Source organism: Lepus europaeus, chromosome 9 (genome assembly GCF_033115175.1).
Source record: "Lepus europaeus isolate LE1 chromosome 9, mLepTim1.pri, whole genome shotgun sequence".
Lineage (NCBI taxonomy): Eukaryota > Metazoa > Chordata > Mammalia > Lagomorpha > Leporidae > Lepus > Lepus europaeus.
Genome location: NC_084835.1, coordinates 25726417 through 25750742, shown reverse-complemented (window position 1 = coordinate 25750742; position 24326 = coordinate 25726417). Strand labels below are relative to the sequence as shown.

The 24326-nt window shown below is 57.0% G+C and overlaps 1 protein-coding gene across 2 annotated transcripts in view; it reads right to left on the bottom strand.

The window, feature by feature from the left end:
- Positions 1-17773, bottom strand: part of TEX264 (testis expressed 264, ER-phagy receptor) — a 28607-nt gene extending 10834 nt beyond the window's left edge. The window contains exons 1-4 of one of the 2 annotated variants that reach the window (XM_062200993.1): positions 17688-17773; positions 16707-16770; positions 12364-12655; positions 4540-4761 (exon numbers count right to left, since the gene is read on the bottom strand). In XM_062200993.1, the coding sequence (XP_062056977.1) occupies positions 4540-4761; positions 12364-12621 (480 nt within the window). In that variant the 5' untranslated portion in view covers positions 12622-12655; positions 16707-16770; positions 17688-17773. Of the gene's footprint in view, positions 1-4539; positions 4762-12363; positions 12656-16706; positions 16771-17294; positions 17596-17687 lie in introns of those variants that run through there. The other variant, XM_062200994.1, reaches the window with a different exon arrangement.
- Between the last annotated feature and the right edge of the window lie 6553 nt (positions 17774-24326).

The window sequence follows — 24326 nt, the reverse complement described above, 5'->3', positions numbered from 1 at the left end:
AGCTGGTTCCCTAGTACTCGCAACAGTGGAGCACAAGCGGGCCTCCTTTATCAACAGTAAAACCCAGAGCCTTCTCACATTGGCTTGGCAAAGATGACAGGCAGACAGGCAGGACCACGGGTTTCCCATTCCCAATAGGGCTCCCTCACCTGGCCTCACCCAGGTCCCATTGGTCGCCGCTGGTGTTCTAGATCCAGCATGGACTCAGACCCACCTAGGGACTCCCTCAGAGTCACCGCGGCAGGCTTAGAGGACACAGACACAGGAGCCCGTATCCACTGGGCAGAACACAGGCTCTGAGCAAGCGTCACCAACACACAGCTCAACAGGCAGCCACTTCCATAGGTCCCCGTTCCATAGCTCCCAGCTGGCTGTCCCCTGGCACTGCTATGCTCTCGCCCCCTAATGGGGACTTGGTCACCTCCACACCAGAGACACCCCCAACTGGCATGCTCCCCCAGACCCAGCCGCCTCTCTTGGAGCCTCACCCCCACTCACACTGGTGCAGCACCCCCGGGCTCTGCAGCTGGCCTGGGGGCAGGTGCACATCTCCAACCACACAGCTTTTCAGTTGAGTTTCCCAAGCCCTTTTCCCAACCAAAGCTGCAGATGCCCTCTGCTCTGTGAAACCCATACCCAGGACAACTCTTGCAGAAGCAGGTAAAGATCTAAGTGCAGCCCCAACCCCAGATGCCAGCCCAGGAACCTGGACACAGCTCCTATGCTCCCACCCCATAGCAGTGTGGGAACTGGGGTCTGGGGTCACTGTCCCTTTTATGCCCCTTGGGAGCATGGGCTCAGCCAACCACTTCTCCCAGGACCTGCCACCAAGGTCCCCCTCGTAGGCACACTACTTCCGCTTGACCACCCTGTCCCCCACTCTTCTCACCAATTCTGAGTGAGCCCATGTCTGACCTCTGGAGCCAGCCTGCACTGGCCAATCAGCCCCGGTGTGGACAACAGCCTGGGTCTCCCTTTGCTTGGGAGAAGATGCTGAAACCATTTGATAAGCATCCTTTCCTGGAAACACCTGGGGACACAGACTCTGGAGAAGGGGGTTTATAGAGAAGATTCTAGAGGTCAGGTTAGGCCTGAACACTCTCAATGACTGCCCCATCAAATGCTACAGATCCACGCGAGCCAAGTACTGTGCTGGGGACCTTTTACACACAATTCCATGCGTGGGAGCCCCAGGCCAGTCACTTAGTTCTGGTCTGCTCCATGTGCCTGAGGCCTTCACTGGATACATTCAACCTGGTTCTACCCGATGAGTTTGGAGGCCTTTGCCAATGCTCTGGGCTCACAGCTGGGCCCCATCTCCTGTGAACACTAACAATTTCAGGCAAGCTCAGTTGCCTCCAGCAGCTGCCAAAGATCATCCCTTTCCAGGCCTCAAGGTCTCCTCCTGCCCTGGAGGCCACCTCCTGAGATCCCAGGGGAGCAGCCTGACCCTAGCTGGTCACCTCCCACAGATGGATGGTCACACAGCACCCAGAGACCCTCACACACACGTCTCAGAGTGCCCAGCCTGGGGGCCCAGGAGTTTACGAGGAGGGTGGCAGAGTTCCAGCTCCTGTAGCTCGGGCTGCCAGGCTGCCAGGCTGCTAGGCTGGGGAAGGCTAGCCAGAGAGCCTGAGGCTGTCATGCAGGCCACAAAGCTGGGCTCTCGCCATCTCTCCCAGAGTCCTGAGAGGCCTGACCCTCAAGTCCCTTGTCCCCTGAGACCAATCCTGCCCCAAGCTCAGGCACATCTGCAATTGCCAAGGGAGCAGCTGCGCCTCCGCCCCCGCCCCCATCCCAGGCCCCCTGAGAGCCAGGCGGCTCTGTCCGCACCCCAGCCTCTGGGGAGGCAGGTGAGCTGCCCAGCCCTCCCTCCCTCCCTCCTCCTGGCAGCAGGGCCCCTGGCCTCCCTCACCCCTCCTGAAACAGAACGCTGACGGCTGCTGTCATTCCGTTTGAAGAACCTTCACAGCAGTCCCAGATCCAGTGAGGAAAGGGAGGGGGTGTGTGCGTGCGCGCCGCACGGTCAAAGGCAGCCAGCTGTCAGGGCCGGCAGAGTAAGAAGCGCCCAGAGTCTCATTAGTAGCCTCCTTCCTCTGACCCCAGAGCAGCAGGGGAGGTGCCTTATACTCCCTCCTCGCACAGCGCCAGGCTCTGTCCCCCGCGGGCTGCGACTGGGGAACAGAGCCAGCCCCTTCCTCATCAGGGGGACTTTTAACCCTGTTATCAAAAGCTGAGGACTTTGGGCCAGGCTTCCTCTGGGGGCAGCCTGGCCCCTCCTCTCCGCCAGCTGGTGACCATGCCCACAGAAGCACCTCCCAGAGCTCTTGGGGAGAAGCCCCTAGCCCAGTCTTCACCCTGGGAGAATGAAGCCCAGAGCACAGCTCCTATGGAGAGGGGGGTGGGGGGAGGAGGGAGAGGGAGGAGGAAGGGTTCTCATCAAAGAGGTGACGTCAAAACCAGGCAACTTGTGAAGCTGTCAGGGGCCCGGAGATTTGGACAAAGGTGTCTAAAAATAAACCCCGAAGCCAGGAAAAGGCTGTGGTGGCTGAGTGGCTTGCCACCGCACCACAGGCTGAGCGCCCTGTTCCAAGCCCCAGAACCCAGGCACTCTCTTCCCAGGGTGCTTCTCCAGATGAGCCCCAAGGCTGAGGACGGCAGAGGCAGGACCCCAGCTACCACACACGGGCCCTTCCTTGAGGGAATACAGGAGTCCAGCGGCTTGGGCCGCTGACGTGTCCCTTCCCACCCTCAGCACCAGCCCAACCCCAGTCCCGGCAAGCACCTGCCCCCCAGGACCCTCTGGCCGCCACCCTCCAGCTCACAGAGACAATTCCTCCCTGCCAACACACGGCTCCACAACAGCCCTCCTGCTTCTAGGGCTTCTCACCCTCTTTCTTCAATGCCCTCTGGGACTACTAGGCCACAGCGGGTGACCTGGGGCCTCATTCATTCTACGGGCCCCTTGCACCTCTTACCCAGGACCCGTGTGAGTGCCCACTTCCATCACCAACTACCCTGTCCCAGTCCCCGGTTGTTCTGAACAGCAAAGTCACGAATCCACCAAGCTCCCTTCTATACAGACTTGCTCGTCCTGTTCCCTGCCCCAGCTGCGCCGGGCACGCCCTCTGCATGGCCCTTGCTGCCACAGGCTCTCCCCTGCCCGCTGGCCCCACAGAAGCTAAGAGACGCAGGGCAGCCTCCCAGGTCAGAGCTGTCAGCAGGCTGATGTCCCCAGACATATCCACACCCCCGCGCCCTCTGCATCACTGCCGACCCCAGCCCCTACTCGGCTGCCTCTCAGGCCATTTCACTGACCCAGACCACAGGGCTGGTTTCCCCAAAAACCAGGTCCTCCCACCATCCTCCACATCACTATGTGCCTGCCCACCCACCTGGGCCGGGGGAAGCAGAGCCCTCTGCGACCCCTTCTGCTTCCTCCCTTCCCCAACAGCCGTGCCTCGCAAAGCCTGTCAGTTCCACCCCAAAATACATCGCAGACTCCGCCCTTGTCTGCACCTGTACAGCCACTGGCGTGGCCCCAGCTGCGCCATTCACACTGGACGCACGCAGCCTCGGGAGCACTTCCACCTGGCCCCGTGCACGATCCAGACCCTCCCTGCCCAGGGACCTGGTGGCCCTTCTGCAACAGACCTGGCTCGATGTGCTCCTTTGCTGTCACTGCACAGGAACCAAACCGGAGCTCCCCACCTGCTCTGCCCAGGACCCTCTGATCTCCTCTCCAAAGGCTCTCCAAGTGCTCTGGCCAGAGGCTGCCCCCTCGGGAGGCTGCCCTGACCACTGAGTCCAGCAGGCCCGACTCGCCTCACCCCGCACTTTCCCAGCAGCCTTGCTGCTTCTGAATGACACGTGCTACCACTCTTCTCCCCACCCCGTGAATGCTTACTCCATGCACCATATTTCACATCACACGCCGCACAGCACCTGGCACAGACACTCAATAAACACAAGTCCAGCCAATGTTTCCAAGCCCAAACAGGGTTGCTTCTGTAGTAGCCAAGTACATGAAACACTTAAACCAGGGACCTCTGTGAGACCTCCCGGTGGCCGCCCCTCGTCCTTCCTCCAGGCAGGCTGGGCTGCTGGCATTGCCAATGACCGGGTCAGGCAGTGACGTGGACAGGGCGTGCCATTGCTGCCTCAGTCCTGCCCAGGGAACAGGTGCACAGGCCAGGGAGAGGCAGGGCCAGGGTAACACGTGCCCTGCAGGCCTCTAGTAGACAGTCTGGGCCTGTCCATCCACCTGAGCACAGTAAGCATGAGCAGTGAAGTCAGACAACAATGGCCCGGGCCAAGTTTCTGTGACAAACTCTCTGAGCTCCTGGGAGATCCTCTGGCCCTCCACAAGGTCTCAGGCATCTGAAAGCGAGGCCAACAGCCTCTGCCCATCTTCCACAGGCACCTGTTCACAAGAGTCCCAAGGTGCTTCTCTCCGCAAACCACCTCTTCCTCCCACCCTGGGCAGTGCTCCCCAGGGACCTGGCTGCCCTCCCCACACACACCAGGCCTGTGCCTCACCTTGATGTAGGTGTCCAAGGCAGGGTGGACACGGCGGGCAGCCAACCAGATAGACAGGGCGGTGGTGTAGGGGAAGGTGGCTGTCACCACATGGCTGGGTGCTGGGAAGGAGAACAGCTTGAAGCCAAATTTCTGGTAGAGCTGGATGAGCTCGGGGGACGGTGACTCCTCCCCTTCACTCAGGATGCTGCCCACTGCACAGCGGCACTTCTCAGAGGGCACCTGGGGAGGGAAAGCAGAGGGGGTGTCAGCGTCCGGCAAAGGGCTGCGGCCCTCCTTCCTCCTGGCTCTGTGCCAGCTCTGGCCTGGCAGAACCACCAGCCCCCACAGGCCAGGCAGCCTCAGAGGCCAGGATGGAGTCGGTAGTTTTCCTGCTGCAAGATGTCCGTGGCGCTGCCAGTGGCAACCTGCCGCAGGACATCCATCCGCACCTTACCCATTCCTGCAGCAAATCACTGCACCCAGGCTGGAGACCTGACTTGATCTCGGCCTCCAGAAGCCAGGGAAAGGGAAGGACGAGCAGGGCCTCTGAGCTGCCACCCTCCGCACAGCCCAGTGCAGCCCAGCTCCTGATGTGACCTGCTGGTCCCCGCCCCTAGGGCCACCAGACCCAGGGCCTCAAGACCGTCAGCCCAACCAGCTCCTCACCCCCATCACTTGGAGGCTTCACTGGTGGAGAAATGATGGCAGGCAAGGGAGCAAAAGTGGGGAGTGGAACCAGGAAAAGAACCCAGCGCCCGCCAGGGTCACACCCCAGGGTGGCAAGAGTGTGTACATGCATGTGTGTGTGGGCGCTCACGTGTGCCAAGCCAGATGTCAAATCCCGACATGGGATGGTGCAGGACTCTGGGCTGCTGCTGACATTTTGTGAGGGGCCCTCCTCCCAGCCCCTCCTGTAGGGCCAGCCGCCATCGCCAGGGCCTCCAGACCTCTTTAACCCCCATCCCAGGACCTTCCCTTCCCCACTCCCAAGTCCCTTCCTGGCTAGGCCTCAGACTGTCGGCTCCCCTCCAAGGCTCTCAGTGCCTGCACTTCCCACTCTGCACCCCTCCCTGCTTCCCAAGGTCGCACAAACCCAGCCAGGCGGGGCTCTTACGTGAGCCTCCAACACTTCCTAGGACCAACCCAAGCCCCGTGAGGCCCAGCACTTCCATCGCCTCCTGCCACCTGTTGCCCACGCCAGCTTTCCTGCTGTCAAGTCTGTACCAGCTCTCAGGCCAGCCCCTTACCCGTTCCCATCGGCATGTTCCTGAATCCAGGACACTCACCACTGGTCCTGTACTTGCAATCCTGGGTTCTGCTCAGTCTGAAGACTCCTTTCTCCTTTAACCCAGGGCCCGGGGCTTCCTCGGCACCCAATATGCTCTTCTATCCCATCAACCCAGCCCTGCCTTGGGATCACACTTTGCCTGGAACTAGGGCACCTACACCAGGCTCTCACCTCTGAGTGGACCCTATGGTCACCTATGGGTCACCCCCAGCTCTCTGCAGCCCTCGCCTCCTTGCTGCCCCCTTGAATCCCAAGGCATCAAGCCTGGTGCAGCACTTTTACGGCAGCAACAGGGCACAGTGGTCAGAGGCATAGCAGCAGAGAGGGAGGCCAGGCCGCTACTCCTGAGTTGTGTGACACAGACTAGGTCCTTGGGTCCCTGGGAGCCCTGGTCCCTTGATATCCACTTCTAGAATTGCCATCTAAAGGCGACACTGAGCCCAGGCTCAGAACTCTGCTAGTGCTCCAGAACAGCTGAAGTTTATTAGCAGCTGTGACACAGTCCCCAAAACTGTCCCTCACCTGGCCTAGAGTGCCCGTCCTCCCTGCCCACTCTTCAGATTCGCGTGCACTCTTGGGGAGCCTTTCAGGGTGGCTCAGTGGCACTCTTCCCAGTCCACCCCAATACTCGCAGTAAACTGTCTGGCTTATATTAAGTCTACTTTGGCAATCACTTCTCTCAGCTGAAGCCCCACCCCACGGAGGGAAGAGAAGAGGTGGCTGCAGTACCATCTCTTGGCTCTAGATGGTGCAACTGCCCCACTCATAACAGAAGACTCCACCATCACCAGACAGGAGGTTCTGGCAGGCCTCCTGTTAACAGGCCAAGGGCCAGTGCCTGCCACGAAGTCTAACTGCTGTCCATGACCCTGGCAACCTATGCGATACAGAAGGATCACTTGATATAGGTCTGACGGAGAAATAGATAAGAGGTCACTTGCTCTTTCCTCTCCACCCCGTGGCCTGCCTGGGTTTGGGTTGGAGGGTCTTTCCTGGGTCATTTCAATAGCCCTTGTGGGGGCTCCCAGCTCAACACTCTCTCACGTCCCTCAAAGGCACCAGAGCATGCACACACACTCTGCTTAGCTGCTCAGAACCTCCTGTGGCTCCCAACTTGCCTCGTAACTCCCAAGCCCATCACAAAAGGCTCTGAGAGCGGCCCACACGGTGCTGCCCAGACTTGTCCACACACTCACTCACACGCCCCTTCTGCAACCCCAGGCTCCAGGAGGGGCCAGGGCCCAGATGGGCAGCGCCCACTTAACATCTACGTGGCAGAGGCAGGGACGGAGCCGGGATCTGGCCCAGCCCGTCTCGCCAGCCTCCTCACCCGCCACACCCCCGCCGCACGCCCACATGGAACTATTCGCAGCTCCCCAAACACGCCACATCCTCCCGTGCTTCCTGCCTCTGCGTAAGCTACTTCCTCTGCCTGCAATGTCCTTCTGCACCCTGTTCCAGAGCCCCTTCTGCCTGGGAACCTCCTGCCCATCCTGGGAGCCTCAGCTCAAGCCTCCGCCTCAAAGCCTTCTGTTCTCCCCACCAGGCAGCCCCTCCTCTCTACTCCTACATACCCAGGAGGGGGCAGGGGTCCCGCACACACGGAAGGCCCTCAGCAAACGCTCAGCAACAGTACACACGCACACAGCTACACACACAAGCCTTGCTCCTTGAGCAAGCCTCCTCTCCCTCCACCTGGAGGAAGTGAGGAGCCCCTGGCACGGTGCAGGGAGGCAGCCCATCAGGAGACAGGATACTGGAGATGTGTATGGGGTGGGTGGGTGGGGGGCAACAGTGACCTCCTGCCTCCTGAGTGATCACTCAATGCTGCAAGTGAAGACATTCCCTGCCCCTTTTCCTGCCCTGGTCAGTGCCCTGGTCAGGTGCAGCCTAGGAGATCCCTCAGCAAGCCTACCACCTGCTGAGCAGTCCAATACAAGCTGAAGGCATGGGGCAGTTGACCCAGGCACCAGTAAGGAGAGCCAGGCCCTAGAACAGCCCAGGTTGCAAAGCCTCCTGGGTTCCTGAGTCCCAGCTTGGGGGAGATGGGGGCTGTCTGCTTAGAACCTAATGCTGGGCCCACTGTCCCTTCCAGAGAGGTCTCACAGGGCCCAGCCAACCCTGTCGTGTGAGGCCATAGTGAAGGGAGTCACCTCAGGGCCCCTGCACTGGCCAAGACCTCACTGAGCCTGGGAGCTGGACAAGACTGACGTGACATCTGCCAGGACCCAGGAAAGAGAAATGGTGTCAGTTGACCCAGCCCAAACCCACCACTGGGTTTGGTAGAAATGGACAGCCCTGTGCCTACAACCTGTGCACCTCACAGGGCTGCCCTGAACTCTCCCATACCAGTCTACCCAACCTGGAGCTCCCCAAGGTGATGGGGGAAAGGGGCAGTGCCTTTCATGTGCCCTGGGATTCCCAGGAGGGCAGAACAGCTGCCCATTGCTGGAGGCTGCAGCTGGGCATCATTTCACCTCTCGGGTGCCAGGTCAATGCACAAAGCCTCATGCATGCCACGTGCCTGAGCGGCTGGCACCTAGAGGCAAAGCAGGACAGGCGCCAGTCAGGACATGGGCTGATGGGGGCAGGGAGGGGTCCACAGGTGCCACCCTCACAGGGCAGTCCTGGGGCTGTCTCAGGAACCTCCCTCTACCCGCACCCCCAGGCAGGACCTTAACAACATGTGGAGGGGACAGGGGACTGGCACGGGCCTAAGTCAGAACCCTTACAGCCTCCGCCCCTGCACCCTGGGCCTCAAGCCTCAGCGAACTAAGGGGGGGGGGGGGCTTCGCTGACTGCCCAGCTCCCTGAAGGCAGACCCAAAGTGCCACCCGACCCCCACCCTCCCAGGACAAGGGCAAACTCTTCCCCCAGGTGGGGAAGTAAGCAGCAAATCCTAGCCCACCTCAGCCAGGGAAACTGGTGGCCACACCCCTCTTGCCTCTGCCGGGCTCCCCACAAGGGCAAACAGGCAGGTTGCTTAAGCCCCAAACACAGCAGCGGAGGTGGCAGGAGAGGGTGGGGCAGGAGGTGGCAGGCCAGGCTGGTAGCCAGGACAGACCCACAGGCACAATGACAAACAGCCCAGCTACAAGGACCTACCTGTTCACAGGCCAGAGGTGGCCAGGATCAAGTGGGGGTGCTCGGGGTCCTCTCAGCTCCTTCCCCTCCAACACTGAAGGCTCCCAGAGGGCCAGGCCCAGAAGGGAAGGCTAAAGTCATTTTCCACACCCCCGGCACCCACCCCAGAAGCGTGGCCAGGCCAGAGCAGCTTTTTTAAGGCAGGGCCCTACCCCAGCTACACAAGGGCAGTGTGGAGCAGTGTGTAAAGGTGACTGGGGGCAGGCGTGCAGATCCCTAGACAGCCACCTACACCTCACCGTGGTCTCTGGCACTCACCCCACTCCCTCAGGTACCTTGAAGAAGGAAATGATCCATACTCCATGAATGCTGGGCCCTGGACAGGGGAGGGACACCAGTGAGCCACTGCCACGATCTGGTCCACTTCCAACACCCTGCCCTTCCTCGGCCCTCCCCCCACCACGCCAAGCCCGTTGCTGATGGAGAATGGAACCATTCCTCCTGCTTCACAGGAAGCCCTGGCCCAGACCCTGCAGCCTCCTCCACACAGGACTCTGGGACACGGGGCTAACAGCTCAAGCAGCATCTGGCATGAAAGGGTCCACAGCAACTCCTTCTGTCCTGCCTCAATGGCCTCTCTTGCCACTTCCTGGGCCCACAGTCAGACTAGTCGGGGCCTTACCAGGCCTTTTTCAGGAATGATCCCCTGTCCCCTGCCAGCTAGGGACAGGAGCTGAGGCCAGGAGTGGGTGTGGCTGGGGAGCTGTCAGGACCACCTTGTGGGGGTAGGCAGCATTGACAGTGAGGTGCACCTGTAAGCTGCTTACTCTCTGCCCCACTCAAAGAGGCACAAACGGCCTCACTTCCTCCCCACACCCACAGAGAAGCAGATTCTGCCTCCTGTTGTGCTGGGCTGGGACAGTCAACAGGGCTGCCCAGATCCTGTCTCTCTCTGAGAACCAGAATATGCATGGTGCCAGGCTGGACACTGCCAATGAGTGCTGCTGGTGGAGGCAACCTCTGGGGCCGCGAGAGTGAGTCCTCAGCTTCTCCAGCACTGAGATGGGGGCCCCTCCTCCAGGCCCCCCTGACATCGCACAGCATGCCCCAGGGCCCAGCACAGAGCCTGGCACCGATCAGATGCTCACACATTTGCTGAATGAAAAATAAAAAGCCTGAGACCACAGTACCTTGCTTCTGCTACTGGAACCTCAGTTTCCTTCCCCTTCCATAATATCCGGAGTATGGATTAGGAGGCCTGAGCTCCTGACTAACCAGACAGTCCATGGTAGCCAAGAGCACCTTAAACCTAGGGTCCAAGGTTCCCTGAACCTTTTATGATCTCCACCAGGCAGAGAATTAACTGCCCAGCTGCCAGAGTAGGTGGGGACCCAGTGTCCCTGAGCCATCTCAGGTGCCAAGGTGTGATCCAGCAATGAATGCAGACATAGGTATCTTCAGGAGTGACCCGGCTCAAATCAGAGGGGCCACCTTGACCCATTCATTCATCCTCTGTGCCAGCGACAGGTCCAGTGCTGGGCCACGGGTCCAGGCCTGGGTCCCAACTGCTCGGCCTGAGTCCTTGGCACACACGCTGGTGTGAGTCCTTTCTACCCTTTGCTTTGCCGTTGGCGTGTGTTGACAGCCAGGAGCTGGGGAGGATGGCTCACCTGGATCACCTCACTTTGCCAGCAGAGCACCTGTGACTCAGGTACTCCTATTTTATCACTACTCTGCAGGTGAGGAAACAGAGACTCAGAAAGAAATACCCAAGATCACACACTGGGACACTTTCGGGACAGGACCAGGACCTGCTCTCCGGCCACAGTCCCTCAGACCCAAGAGGCAACGTGCTGCTTCCAGAACAGGCAGATGTGCCACACCGAAGAGGCAAGAGGCAGCCACAGGACTCTCCACATGGGCCAGGGAGCAAGGGAGAGGACAGGAGGGGCAGGGACTTACCCAACAGCCCACCTGCAGGGGTGGAAGGTGGCATCTGGTCCAGGAGCTTCCCACAACCCACGGCCGGCCCATCCCACTCAGGCCCCAGTGCCCCCGACTTCAGTCAGTGCCACCTCCGGGCCACGTGACTGCAAAACCTCAGTGTCCACTCATCCTCCACCCGGGCCCGGCCTGACCATTTTGATGGTTTCCCTGCCTCGTCTGCTTCCCTCCCCCACATGCCCTCCAGTCAGTTTCCTGAAACGAGAGTGGCAGATGTGGGCAGGGCCCTTCCTCCCACCTGTTGGACACTCCCCCTCTTGCCGCCCACCATGCCCAATGGCCATACTTCCCCTGTTATCCCAGGACTCTAGCCTCTGTTCTTGCAGCCATCTTTGCTAAGTGGCACATGGTAGCAGAGCAAAATCCTACTCAGGTGTGAGGGCCCAGAAGACTCCACGTCTTCTCTGAGGCCCCTGGGGAAAGCCGCAGGCAGCCTCTCGGAATCCACAGCTCCAAGTTCCGAGGACGCTGAGCCCAGTGCCTTGTGGGAGAATCGCTTGTGTGGGGCTGATCTGCCAACCACATGGAGCTTCCTGAAGGCAGTGCCACTCTGAGTCAGCTCTAGGGTGCAGGTGTAGAGCAGAACCTGGCACAGAGGCAGAATCAGCACGCTCCTGCTTCACCAGGAGCTCCAGCCACAGCGAGGCGGCTGCAGGGCTTGCCCGCACCCATTGCCAGGCAGGGAAGTCAGGGCTGGGGTTTCCAATACTTGGTCTGGCGTGGCTCAGCAGAACTCTTCGGAGAGCTGTCAGCCCAGCCCGCTGTGGGCAGCACCACCCTGTAGCACAGCAGAGTCTACATGGGCAAGCCCTGACTCACCACAGGCACTAACACAGCCAGACGCCCACAGGGTGCCAGTGATGCCGCGTGAGTCTCTGATTCCAGTATCCTGGGCATTCTGAACAGCTCATCTGGCTCCACTTGGCCTTCTCCCAACCAGACAGTTTGAGGGCTAAGGAAATGCCCTGTTACTGGTCAGGGGGCATCGAGATGGCTGGAGAGGTGGGATTCCAAGCCCGATATCCAGGGGCTGCCCTCTCAGGCCTTGAGAGCCCACAGCCACAGCAGGAGAGCAAGGGAAGGAAAGAAGATGTAATCCTAGAGTGGGCAGAATCTGAACAGCCTGTCCTTAGCACCCTGGTCCCGAATGGACATGGAAACGAGAGACAGCAAGAGGAAGCAGCGGACCAAAGTCCTAGCAGAAGCTACTGACTCACAATGCTATGGTCCACTGCACTCAGAAATCCACGAGTAGCCATGAGCAAGGGGAGTCAAGAGAGCTAGAATCCAGCAAGTAAATAGATGCCTAAGAGAGCAGAAGTCCAGGATAAATCTGGAAGGGGATCCCAGGTCAGAGATGAGGTGGCCTAAAGGCCAGGTCAAAGATTTTCCCACATCCTCCTCAAAACCCAAACTTCCCTGGCCCAGGTCCACCTATGGGGCAGGACCCCATGGTGGCTCCTTACCGTGTGGGGGTTGTCGTAGTAGACGGCAATGGAGCGGAGCTTGGGGGAGATGCTGCAGCTCTCGGTGAAGAGCTGCCCGGTCTCGTCATAGGGCCCCACGTGGAACTTGTAGGCCACAGTGATGTTGTGAATGGGGGGTGAGCCGGCACTCACTGCCACTCCAGCCAGCAGCCCTGAGTACCCGGCAAAGGCCAGCAGCGTCAGCAGCAGCAGCAGAGTCAGGCCCCCGATCAGGCCCAGCAGCAGCAGGTCCGACATGGCGCCAGGCCCCCCACACAGCACCCTGAGGCAGCTGCAAAGGAGACAAGGGAGAGGAGGCTGGTAGCCTGCTCTGACCAATGTGCCCACCGGCCCTGCCCGCCAGCTGCTTCTGGCCCAACCTCAGCCCTGCCTTAGGTGCTGTGACCCAGGAGGGGGAGGAGCCAGAGGTGTTTACACACAGAGTGACCTAGAAGGGAGCTATAAAAGATGACTGAAGCCACAAGCCTCTTTATTTCTTAATCACAGTCGTTGAAGCTCTCGGAGCAGCTCTGTCAGCCGGCAGCCCTGGTCACACCTGGGGAAACTGAGTCACAGAGGGGCACAAGAGTGAGTCAGCCAGGGTCATACTCCTGGCCCTGACCAGTCTCTCCCATGATGGGTCAGACACCAGCCAGCCTGCACTTCCCCCACACTGCCAGCCCAGCCTGGCCAGAGGCTGAGGAAAGACAGGGCAGTATCGGCATTCAAACACTTACTTACCAACAGACAGGGAGACCACGAGAAACAAAACCCAAGGGGACAATGTGCCATGGAGAGAGACCTTCATAGCACACTGTGCTTTGCTCCGCACACCTGACCTGCAGGGACCTTGCTGCCCAGCCCAGCGTGCTCACCCATTCAGAACCAGGCGAGAGATCAGAACAGGACAGCCCGAGCAGCTGGAACAAAGTCCGGCACGAAACTTCCCAGACTTGAACCACCAACAATAACAAGCTTCATCCCCATTCCCAACCCATAAAAGATTAGGAACAGTGAAGGGGAGGAGGAGGAAAGGCTGCGAGAAGGAAAGACACACAAGGAACACAACACAGAGGCTGCTGTGTGAGCCAGTCGAGGTAGGCTGCCTAGTCCTCCATGCAGCTTGGGACCCTCTTCTACACAGGGCTTGACTTGAGCCGCACAGCGTGGGGAAAAGTCCCAGCATGCAGGAGACCATTGAAACAGCAAGGGAAGAGTGCAAGCCACTGGGGAACATTCTCACTCCAATCATTCAAAGTTAATATTTGGGGATGAGTATTAGGTACGATGGTTAACGTGCTGCATGGGGTGCACGCATCCCTTGTTGGAATGCTTGGGAAGCTTCTGATTCCAGCTTCCTTCTGGAAGCAGCAGATGATGGCTTGAGTATCTGGGTCCCTGCCACTCACATGGGAGACCTGGCTGTGATTCTGGGCTCCTAGCTTCAGCCTGACCCAGTCCTGGCTGTTACGGGCAATTGGGGAGTGAACCAGCAGATGGCAAATCTCTCTTCTTAAACGTTTAGTTTTAAAGCTATATTAAATTAATATCTAAAACTTAAAGGGTTTTGGAGCTGAAAAGGCAACACTTCAGCTCTGTGGAAAACTTACGTCCATGGAAATAGGTCTTCCCTATGGGTTCTGGGTTTTAAGATTTTGTGCTGGGGCCAGTGCTTATGGCATGGGAAAAGTGGCTGCCTGTGACACTGGCATCCCATATGGGTGTTTATTTGAGACCCAGCTGCTCCACTTCCAATCTAGCTCTCAGCTAATGTGCCTGTGAAACCAGTGGAAGATGGCCCAAGTGCTTGGGCTCCTGCACTCACGTGGGAAATCTGGAAGAAGCTGGCTCCTGGCTTCAGATCAGCCCAGCTCCAGCTGCTGCGGCCATTTAGGGGCTGAACCAGAGGAGGGAAGATCCATCTCTCCCTCTCTATAACTCTGCCTTTCAAATAAATAAATATATATATTTTTTTTTTTGACAGGCAGAGTGGATAGTGAGAGAGAGAGAGAGAAAGGTCTTCCTTTTTGCCGTTGGTTCACCCTCCAATGGCCGCTGCGGCCAGCGCATCGCGCTGATCCGAAGCCAGGAGCTTCTCCTGGTCTCCCATGGGGTGCAGGGCCCAAGCACTTGGGCCATCCTCCACTGCCTTCCTGGGCCATAGCAGAGAGCTGGCCTGGAAGAGGGGCAACCGGGATAGAATCCGGCGCCCCAACCGGGACTAGAACCCAGTGTGCCGGCACCGCAAGGCGGAGGATTAGCCTGTTAAGCCACGGCGCCGGCCGTTAAATAAATATTTTTTTAAAAATATTTTATGTTGAAAAAGAATTGTCTTGGCTGGCGCTATGGCTCACTTGGCTAATCCTCCACCTGCGGCGCTGGCACTCCGGGTTCTAGTCCCTGTTGGGGCACCAAGTACTAGTTCTGGTTGCTTCTCTTCCAGTGCAGCTCTCTGCTGTGGCCCAGGAGGGCAGTGGAGGATGGCCCAAGTGCTTGGGTCCCTGCACCCACATGGGAGACCTGGAGGAAGTATCTGGCTCCGGGCTTCGGTCTGGCGTAGTGCCGGCCATAGCAGCCATTAGGGGAATGAACCAACAGACGGAAGACCTTTCTTTCTGTCTCTCTCTCTCTAACTCTGCCTGGCAAAAACAAAAACAAAACAAAACAAAAAAAAGGCAAGAAGAAGAATTGTCTTTTGAGCCTAATTTTTGCCTTACAAAGGAGGTAAAAATTTTTAAATGATTTTATTTATTTATTTGAGGGGCAGAGTTACAGAATGAGGAAAAGACAGAAAGGTCTTCCAACCACTGGTTTACTCCCCTGCAGCTCCACCTACATCAGCCAGAGCTGAGCCAACCCAAAGCCAGGAGCTAGGAGACAGGAGCCAGGAGCTTCCTCTGGGACTCCCATGTGAGTGCAGGGGCCCAAGCACTTGGACCATCTTCCACTGGTTTCCCAGGCCATAAACATAGAGCTGGATTGGAGAAGGAGCTTCCCGGACACAAACCGGCACCCATATGGGATGCCAGAGCTGCAGGCAGAGGCTTAGCCTACTACGCCACAGCGCCAGCCTCAAGGTAATTTTTTTTTTAATTTTAATTTTTTAAAAATTTATTTTATTTATATTTTAAAAGTAGAATTACAGAGAGAGGTGGAGGCAGAGAGATATCTTCCATCCGCTAGTTGACTCCCCAGATGGCAGCAATGGCCGAGGCTGGGCCTGGCAAAAGCCAGGAGCCAGGAGCTTCATCCAAGCCTCCCATGTAGGTGGCTGGGGCCCAAGTACTTGGGCCATCTTCTGTTGCTTTTACAGGTGCATAAGCGGGGAGCTGGTTAGAAGTGGAGGAGCCAGGACTTGAACTGGGGCTCATGCAGGATGCTGGCTTTGCAGGAAGTAGCTTAACCTTCTGTGCCACAACACCAGCCCTGATAAAGGAAATTTTTAAGCCTTTGGTGCTATGACAGCAGTGCTCCTGCCTGTCAGTTTCATTATCTTTTTTGCATCCTACTCTTCTTGTCCACAGTTAGTTCCACTGCTGTTTCTTTGATGATGGCAACCAATCTTTAACTGGACACTTTTCTATATCAGGCACTGCCTAAATGTTCCGATGCGGCTACTTTATTAGTCCTCAAACAATCCAACAAGATAGACGTGCATCAGGAAACAAGCAGCTGGAGGTTAAGAAACTGTCCAGGTTCTGACAGGTCCTGAACATGGCCATCTTGACCAGAACGCAGGAGGGCGGGTGGCTGGTGGGAACTTAGGCAGTCTGCCCCTCCGCCCTCCATCCGCTTCCTGGCTTCATAGCCATCACCTACTGTGCCAACAGCCCGTACTGGCACCCAGTTCATGTCCCCGCTGCTCTACTTCTGCTAATGGCCTGGGAAGAGCAGTGGGAGATGGCCCAGGTGTCTGGGCCCCTGCGCTCACATGGGAGACCCGGAGGAAGCTCCTGGCTCCTCCTGGCTTTGGCCTGGCCCAGCCCTGGCTGTTGTGGCCATCTAGGGAGTGAACCAGTGGATGGAAGACCTCTCTCTCTGTGACTGACTTTCAAAACATATAGATGAAAGGAAGGGAGAAAAAGAAAAAGAAAGGAAATCTCTGAACACCAGGCTGGATGGAGGCTCTCGGCAAGTAGGCCACATGGCCCTCTCAGCTGCACACTTTCTGACCCTCTAGGGAATTTAGCTCTTCTCTTTCTCTTCCTGTCACCTTCCAAACTGCTCAGAAAGAGGTGGGGTAGAGGCCTGCGGTGCCCAGAGCTTTGGCTAGCACAGGAGCCTGGAGAGGGGATGCACAGTCCCCTTCTCATCCACGAGAAGGAAGGGCTGGGGAGGCTCACCTGAAAAGCCAGGCTCTTTTAGCAATTCATGGCATCCAGCGCGGCACGGGCCAACAGCTCCAGGCTAGGGGCAGAAAGCAACAGTCACCCCAGCCCAGGAAATGACCGGGGAGCCGGGCACCCGGCCCTGCCTACCCACTTTCTAGGGCACGCCCACAGGGGGCCTCCACAGGCACCCATACTCCATCCTCAGGCGCCCTGGGGACATTCGAAGCCAAACCCAGTCCCACAATGTCTGGGCGTCTCACTAGGGGCCCCGCTCTTGCCCCATCTTCCTGGAGGGATCCGGCCACCGCACCCGGCGCTGAAACCGCCGGCCTCGGGCAGCTGTGCCCTCTCTCAGGCCGCGGCTTCCCCTAGGGTCAGAGGCCCGGGATGGAAGCCTGCTGCTGGGGGCAGGGGAGCGTCAGAGCGGGCTGCCGGCGTCGGCTTCCTGGTACCGCTCACGTGCGCCGCGGCCGAGGGCCGGGCTCTTAAAGGGCCCGACGGCGAGCAAAAACTTGGGCGCAGGCGGAGAGCGGGAAGCCCCGGGGCCCGCGGGGGAGGAAGGCCGCCGCCTCCCATTCCCGGCTCCCAGCCCCAGCTCACCGGCGCCTCGCCAGCTTGCCCAGCCCCCTCCTCTTCGCCGTCGACCTCAGCGAGCCCGCGCACCTCCGTAACTTAGACACTAAAGTTTGCAGCCCGGACAGCGAGGCGCGGCCTCGGGATGGGGGCGGAGTTAAAACGTGACTCCTGCCTCCGTTTCCCTCCAGCCCCGCTGCCCCGGGGACTTGTCCTGCAGCCGCGGCTGAGGCGATGGGCGGGCCCCAGATAGTAAGAGCTAGCCCAAGGTCGCATTCAGGCCCTCGGACCCAGCCGGGACCTGCTGAGGGCCAGGCGCTATGCAAAGAGTGGCCCCGGCGGCGGGGATTCCGGCGGTCACGCCAAGGCGGAAGGGGGTGGTCCCTGGCGCGGACACCTCTGCTCGGGCCCGGCCCTCACCTCAGCAGCCGCAAGCCGCGGACGCCGATCGGAGCAAGCGGCTTGAGGCTCGGTGGCGGAGCCTGCGCGCGCTCGCCGCTCACGCTCCGCTCCGCCCCCTGTCGCGGCGGGACGTGGCCGTGGCCGTGGGCGCGTGCGTAGGGACCGGGAGGGCGGAGGCCTGCCCCGCCCAGTCCCCATGGCAACGGGCGCGCGCCAGTCCCCAGGAGGGTCTGGGCCCGGCGGGCTTGGATCACCTCAGCCACAGCTCCGGGGCTGGGGGCAGCGCCAGGCCGGGGGTCCAGGATGCCGGGACTGTGTGGGTTAGGGGGCGCAGGACAGTACTACCAGTCTAGCATTTGTACCACTCCGACTCCAGGCCCTTACTGTCGCTGAGGCTTCGTGACAGACCTGGTTACCAAACAAGGCAGGGCCTCTTGCACCCGTTTTGTAGCTGAGAGAGCGTGATCTGAGAGCTCAGGGAAGAAGCTGGTGGATCCAACCTGTGGACGGCGCAAATACCTACTTCCTGCTCCACTCACACCCAGCTACTCCCCCTCTGCGAGCACAGGGGTGGTCATTTATCTGGCCATTCATCCACCTGGTATTTATTGAGTACCAATCCCTGTCAGGGCAGTTTCAGGGGCTGCGGATACTGAGTGGGCAAAGCCACAACCCTGCCGTCCTGAGGCTCGCATTCCACAGGATGCCTCCCTTCCAGGGCCTCCCTCGGTGCTGGGGATGCGGCCAGAGGGAGCTGGTCTGCCCTGATGTAGCACAACCCATGTAACTCCCAGGTCAAGTGCAAATTCCTTGAAGACAGCTCCCGTCTTCAGCCATGTTTCTGATTATCTACAAACCACAAAACACTCTGCTAGACTCCGGAAGCTAAAACCTGCCCTCCCGAGAGACCTAGCATTGCTGTGGAGGTGGCAGGGAAGATGACAGCTATGCCCATAGTTTGGAAACAAGATAGGCTGAGCCACAAGCCATCTTGGTGCTTCTGACAAGGACAAGGACGCCTGTTTGAGAAGGGGGTCACCAGGAAGGTGGCCATGGGAAGTCAGCAGCCATGGGGCCATACATCGTGTGGGTAACACTCCTGCACCAGCCAAAGGGCAGGCTGGGCAGAGGCAGTGGTAATCCTGGCATCCTTTCACCGGCTTCACATTCTTCCCACCAGGGGCAGGGAAGATTGACCCTCAGCCACACAACCAAGCCTGTCCCGGCACTCTGGGAAGACTGGGCACAGGCATTCAGGACTGGGCCAGCAGGTCATGGCAGTTCTGATTTATCCATGAATGTCAAGCACATAACCAAATCCTTCAGATGCTCCAGCCAAGTGGGCTGTTGACTTGAAAGCATTTCCTATGACAAAGAGGGGGCATGGCACTGGCTCAGAGGCACACAGTCTCTGCTTATCGCGTGTCCACAACCAACACTCCTGCTTCTTGGGAAACCATAGCGGCCCTTCCCGCATCTTCTCTGCTGACTTCCTTTGGCCTGGCTAGAGAACTCCAGAGCTCCACATCACAGCCCAAGGGTGTGCCTTAGGAGCTTCAGCACTTCAGTGGTGGAAGGAGACCCCTCTTGGGACCAGCTGCAGGCATCAGCATGCTCCAGGACCTCGTTACAGGGTGCTTCCAACAGTGCAAGGCCTCAGCCGGCCACCAGGAGGCAGCAGCCCACTTCACAAGGCACTTTTTTCACTCCCTGGTAATAGGTCTGAGACCTAATGGCACAGCCATTTGCTCCATCCACCCTTCACTTATAGGGCTATGTCCCAACAGCACATATTTTCCTATTGTGATCCCAGACTTGGCCTTTGACTCCTCTGGCCTTCCTCTAAATGATTTCCAGACAATGTTCCCCCAGGGCTCCTCCCCTTAAAGAAATTAAATCTGGGAGCCAGAGTGGGCTGTCCCCTCTGTCCCTGGGGCCCCTCACACTCTATGGCCCAAGTTAGCTCTCTGAGGGACAGTGGTTAGATTCAGCAACTCAGATGAAAACCAAACACACAGGAAGTTTAAGATGCTCAGCACACGCTGCCACCAGCCACTCAAAGACACCAATCTCAGAAGGTGATGATACAACACCCAGGTCCTGGCCATTCACAGCCTGGTCAGGACTGCCCTGCAGGACCTGCCATAGCTGAGGATGGGCCAGCCTTAAGCTGCTCTAAGTCAGCTGGGCTGTTTCCAAGCCTTGAAATGCAGTGGTGGCCCAGTATGCTCAGAACTCTTCGGGAAAGCAAAAGCAGAAGCAGCCTATCTGTGCTGTCTCCGCCCTCTCACCTCCAGGTACTATCCAGTGCCTACCATGCCCTGGGTGCTATCCAGACAAATGCCTGATCAAACAACACTGCCTTCTTGAGTTTAAATTTTATTTTACAAAAAGAGAAATAAAGAAAACTGATAGGCAGTTATACTGACTTACAATTGTTCTGTTTGCTTTTTTAAAAAAGTGACATGAAACACAAGTAAAAATAAATACGTCATAGAAACAGCCAGTTGCCCGGTCTGTGGGGCAGGAGCGCCTGCCCTGCTGAGAGCGGAGGGAAGCCCATGGTCACACCAGCAGCTGGGCCACCCAGCCACAGATGCTCCTCAAAGCCAGGCGCAGGTCCCAGGCCTCAGGGGCGTCCTGAGGAAATAAGACGGAAAACCAAAGCCAGGTGCCAGGTCCCTGGGGCCACCTCATCTCTCCCCATTCCCCCTGGCAGCAGTGTGGGCTTAGTGGTTATCCATTATGACCCCCTCAACCCACCTGGACCCTCACCCCCAACTCCTCAAGAGGGTACAAGGAAAAACCTGTCTTGGGCAGACTGGGGGAGGATTCTCTGGTAAGCCCCCAGCCCACCCTGAGTAACACAACCAGATAAGTCATTTTACACACAGTCTCTCTCTCTCTCTCACTCACTCACTCACACACACACACACACACACATACACAGCTGGGCTAGGCTTTCCTCCAGGGAGGATCCTGGGTCAGGTCACAGTAAGAGGTCCCCGCTCTTGTAAATATCATCCCAGTAGTGGTAGCAGAGAGTACCCAAACCTTCCCCCAGTCCTCTGCACCCCAGACTCTGCAGCCCGCCTGGCTATCTGCCCCCAACACAATGGATTACTATATCTCAGAGACCCGCGAGAAGGGAAGGGAGCAGACTCAGGTCCCTGAAGTGGAAAGAAGTTCGATACTGCCTGCTCAGGAAGTTCATCGTTGCAAGACTCGGGTAGTCATGAAAGGCCTAGGGCCAGGCGTGCGGCACAGGACAGACATGAACCGGTCACGGTGGAATACACAGGGCAAGAGGGAAGAGCAGGTAGGGAGGAAAGTCTGAAGGTGACCCACGGAGAGCACAGCATCCTCAGAGACCTCGAGGTGCTGACTTCCTGGGGGAAGGACAGCCATCCCTCAGGAGTTTTAGTAGGGGAAGAGCCACTTAGCTGTGGACACAAAGGCCATGGCTCAGAAGAGAGAGATTGTTCTGGAAAATCAAAGGGAACTAGGAGGCAGGAGGTCCTATCCAGGAACACTACAAACAAGGAATGTAAATTCCCAGAAGACCTTTCCCATGGGCTGAGGGCTCAATTCCAGAGCAATGACAGGCTTAGAGGGGCTGTCACAGAGGGCCATGCTTGGCTGACAGCTTCGGGGATGACTTTCCTGCCCAGACTGCTAAAGCTTAGTTCTTTCAGCCAATCAGCAAAAGTGTACCCCAGCTCTTTGTTTTATGCTTCCAGAATGGGAAATTTAATATTTAGTTGTGAGTCACAGACTCTATACACTAATTCCTAGGGAAGGGATTTCCAAGGACCTGACAGAGTCAGGGGATGATGAGATAGGTGCTTGAGAAGCACAATTCAAAGGGGGTAAGGACTTTGCAGAGAGCCGATTTTAAGTAAAAGATCTGACCCAACATGGGTCACTTACTTTTTTCTCAAATAGCTACTTCATCCCGGGTCAATTTTTATCCACAAGATATGATGAAAAGAAAATCAAGCATCACTACAAATGCTAATCCTGAATTATTATGTATACTGTGCTTCCCAAGCTAAGAGCTTGGGCCAGTCTAGAAGGACAGGCCTTGGAAGGCCTTTAACGACATTCGACGGAAGACGCAGAGAAGGAAAATGCCAGGCCTGATCTGCCTTCCCTCTCATCACCAGCCTTCCCTCACTCAGGACTCGATGGGAACACCACTTAACGTCAAAGTGTCCAACAGGGGTCTTAGGCTTTGAGACCTTTCTCGCTTCCCTCATACACATACAAATGCTTGGTAAGCATGTACCTGTGCCTGCCAGCACACTTGGAGACAGCAGAAAAGTCAGCTTGTTTTCAGGTTCACATCTCCAAAAAACAAAAAGCAAAACCCACAAAGTGGGAGCAGTCCAATTTCCCATGACCCCATTCCAACCTCTCTATGGAACAGAAGCTCCACATATCAGAGAAAGCCTTACGTAGCCAGGCCAGGCTCCCAGAATTACAGCTTCTACTGAGCTGAAGTGAGACCCAGCCCCTGGGGCCAGTGGGTGGCGAGCAGGCATGTGCTGCCCCTCTGAACACCATTCATTTTTCCTTGCCACTTCTAAAGCCCTTCCTTCCAGGAACTGGTTTCTGGACTCTGAGAGACTGCTGCAGTGTATCTTAGAAGTGAACAAATAAATACTCCTTTTCTCCGAAAAACAACAACAACACATGCACACGCACACACATGCACACACACACATACATACTGGAATCTCAATGCCCCAGCACCTGAGAGGCCTCAGGGTAAGCCAGGCTCTGTGTGTGCTGTGCAAACTGGAGATCCAGACTAGTTCACTCCTACTGCACCAATCTCAACCTGAGTACCTACTCCAACTGAGTCCCTTCACCACCCATTCTTGGGAAGCATCTGAAAGAGAAAGCACTGGTTGGAACTGCTATTTTTAAATTATTAAAATAATTTGCATAGCTAAATTGTAGATCTAAGGCTTCTATGAGTAGCAGAGTTAAGTGTCTGACAGAATGCTTATGAAAACGAAGAAAGCTCCTAAGTTCCATTTTAGGTGTTCTGGGACAGCACAGAAACACGCATGAACACATATACCCCATCAGTACTTCCTGTCTGTTCTCTGGGGACAGCCCCCGAAGTCTTTAATGCCCAGGGGAAATGGACTGGTCATGAGAGCTGCAGGACTATCGAGATGACCTGGCTAAGCTGCCTCCTGCAGCTGCCCAGTTAGGAAGGAGCCATGGGCAGGTGGGAAAGCTCTAAAGCCGGACAAGGTTTGCTTGTCATAAAGAACAGCCTGGCAGTCTCAGGGGTGGGGGCACACAGACACACCAACACGAAGACAGCCAGTGTTTATGCTGAAGCACTAGATGCCCCTCCCTCGGCACTGGGAAGAAGAAAGGAGGAACTCAGAATGACTGATGTGCTCTTTTAAGATAACAGCCAGGCCTAGGGCTCCTACTGAGGCAGGGCTCCTCTGTGTTCCCTCCAAGATGGAAACAGGAGATACCACATTGATCACCTGACTGGCTGGGAAAGCCAAGACCTTTCCTAAAAGGACGATAGTCTGTTCCCGCAGGCCAGCAGCTTCCTATCCATGGCTTCACCTTTCAGGGTGGAGAGACAGCCTGTAAGGTCATCCCAGGAGGACACAGCTCCACATCAACTTCCCAATAGCAAACCTCATGATCCTAAGTTTCAGTTTCTGCTAAGTAAGTCTCCCCGCTCACTATCCAGTCTCGGGATTCCCTGATCTTCCCGAGGGGCCACTTCCTAAAAGCAGCTGTTTAATCAAAACCGTGGTCAAGCCTAAGTCTTCTTCCCTGGTCAGTTCACCATCCACCCAGGACTGTTTTCACCAGCAGCTACGGAGTCTGGGATATCTGGAAACTTCCCTCCCTTTCTATCTCCTACCCTCCTTGCCCCTATCCTCCCCGTGCCCCCCTAAAAAAAAAAAAAAAAAAAAAAAAAAAAAGACACATGAAAAGTCCAAACAATAAATAATTGCCCATAAGAAATAAATTAACATGGAGCTCTCTAGCAGGGAAGGGAAGAAGAAAAAGGCCAGCAGGGCGGGCAGCAAGGGGCTCGGTCAGTCTCTTCCAGCCACAACGCCACCAGCTCTCACTCATTCACAGCCATGCTTTTCCTTCCCACACAGCCGCCCAGCCGGGAAGGGAGCCCTGCTCAGAGGCAGCCACTGGGGAAAAGACAGAGATTAGTAATGCCCATTTTCTCTCATGATTTCCCCCAAATTCTAAAACAGACTTGACTTTGAAGACCAGCGACTTGTTAGCTAGGCCTTCTCTTCACAAAACTTAGAAGGAAACTTGTGATTTCCATGGCTGTACTCCCAGGCTCACCCTGATGTTTACATTAATAGTGGCCAACACACTCTGGTTTGCATTATAAAAAAAAGATAAATTCATTTTTAGTTTCCCCCTTGGTTCCTCCCTCCCTTCCCTCCCATCTTCACCCCTGCTCTGTTGCACACATGTACATACATACATACATAAACATACACACACACTCAGAAACACACATACCTGGTCTGCTTCCTTCCCACCCCCTAAAATGACCCCATGTCCCACGGGATCTCAGTCTGCCCCCCTTGCCCACCCTCCTTCTCTCTCTCACTCACCCTCCCTCCCTCCCCTCCCCTT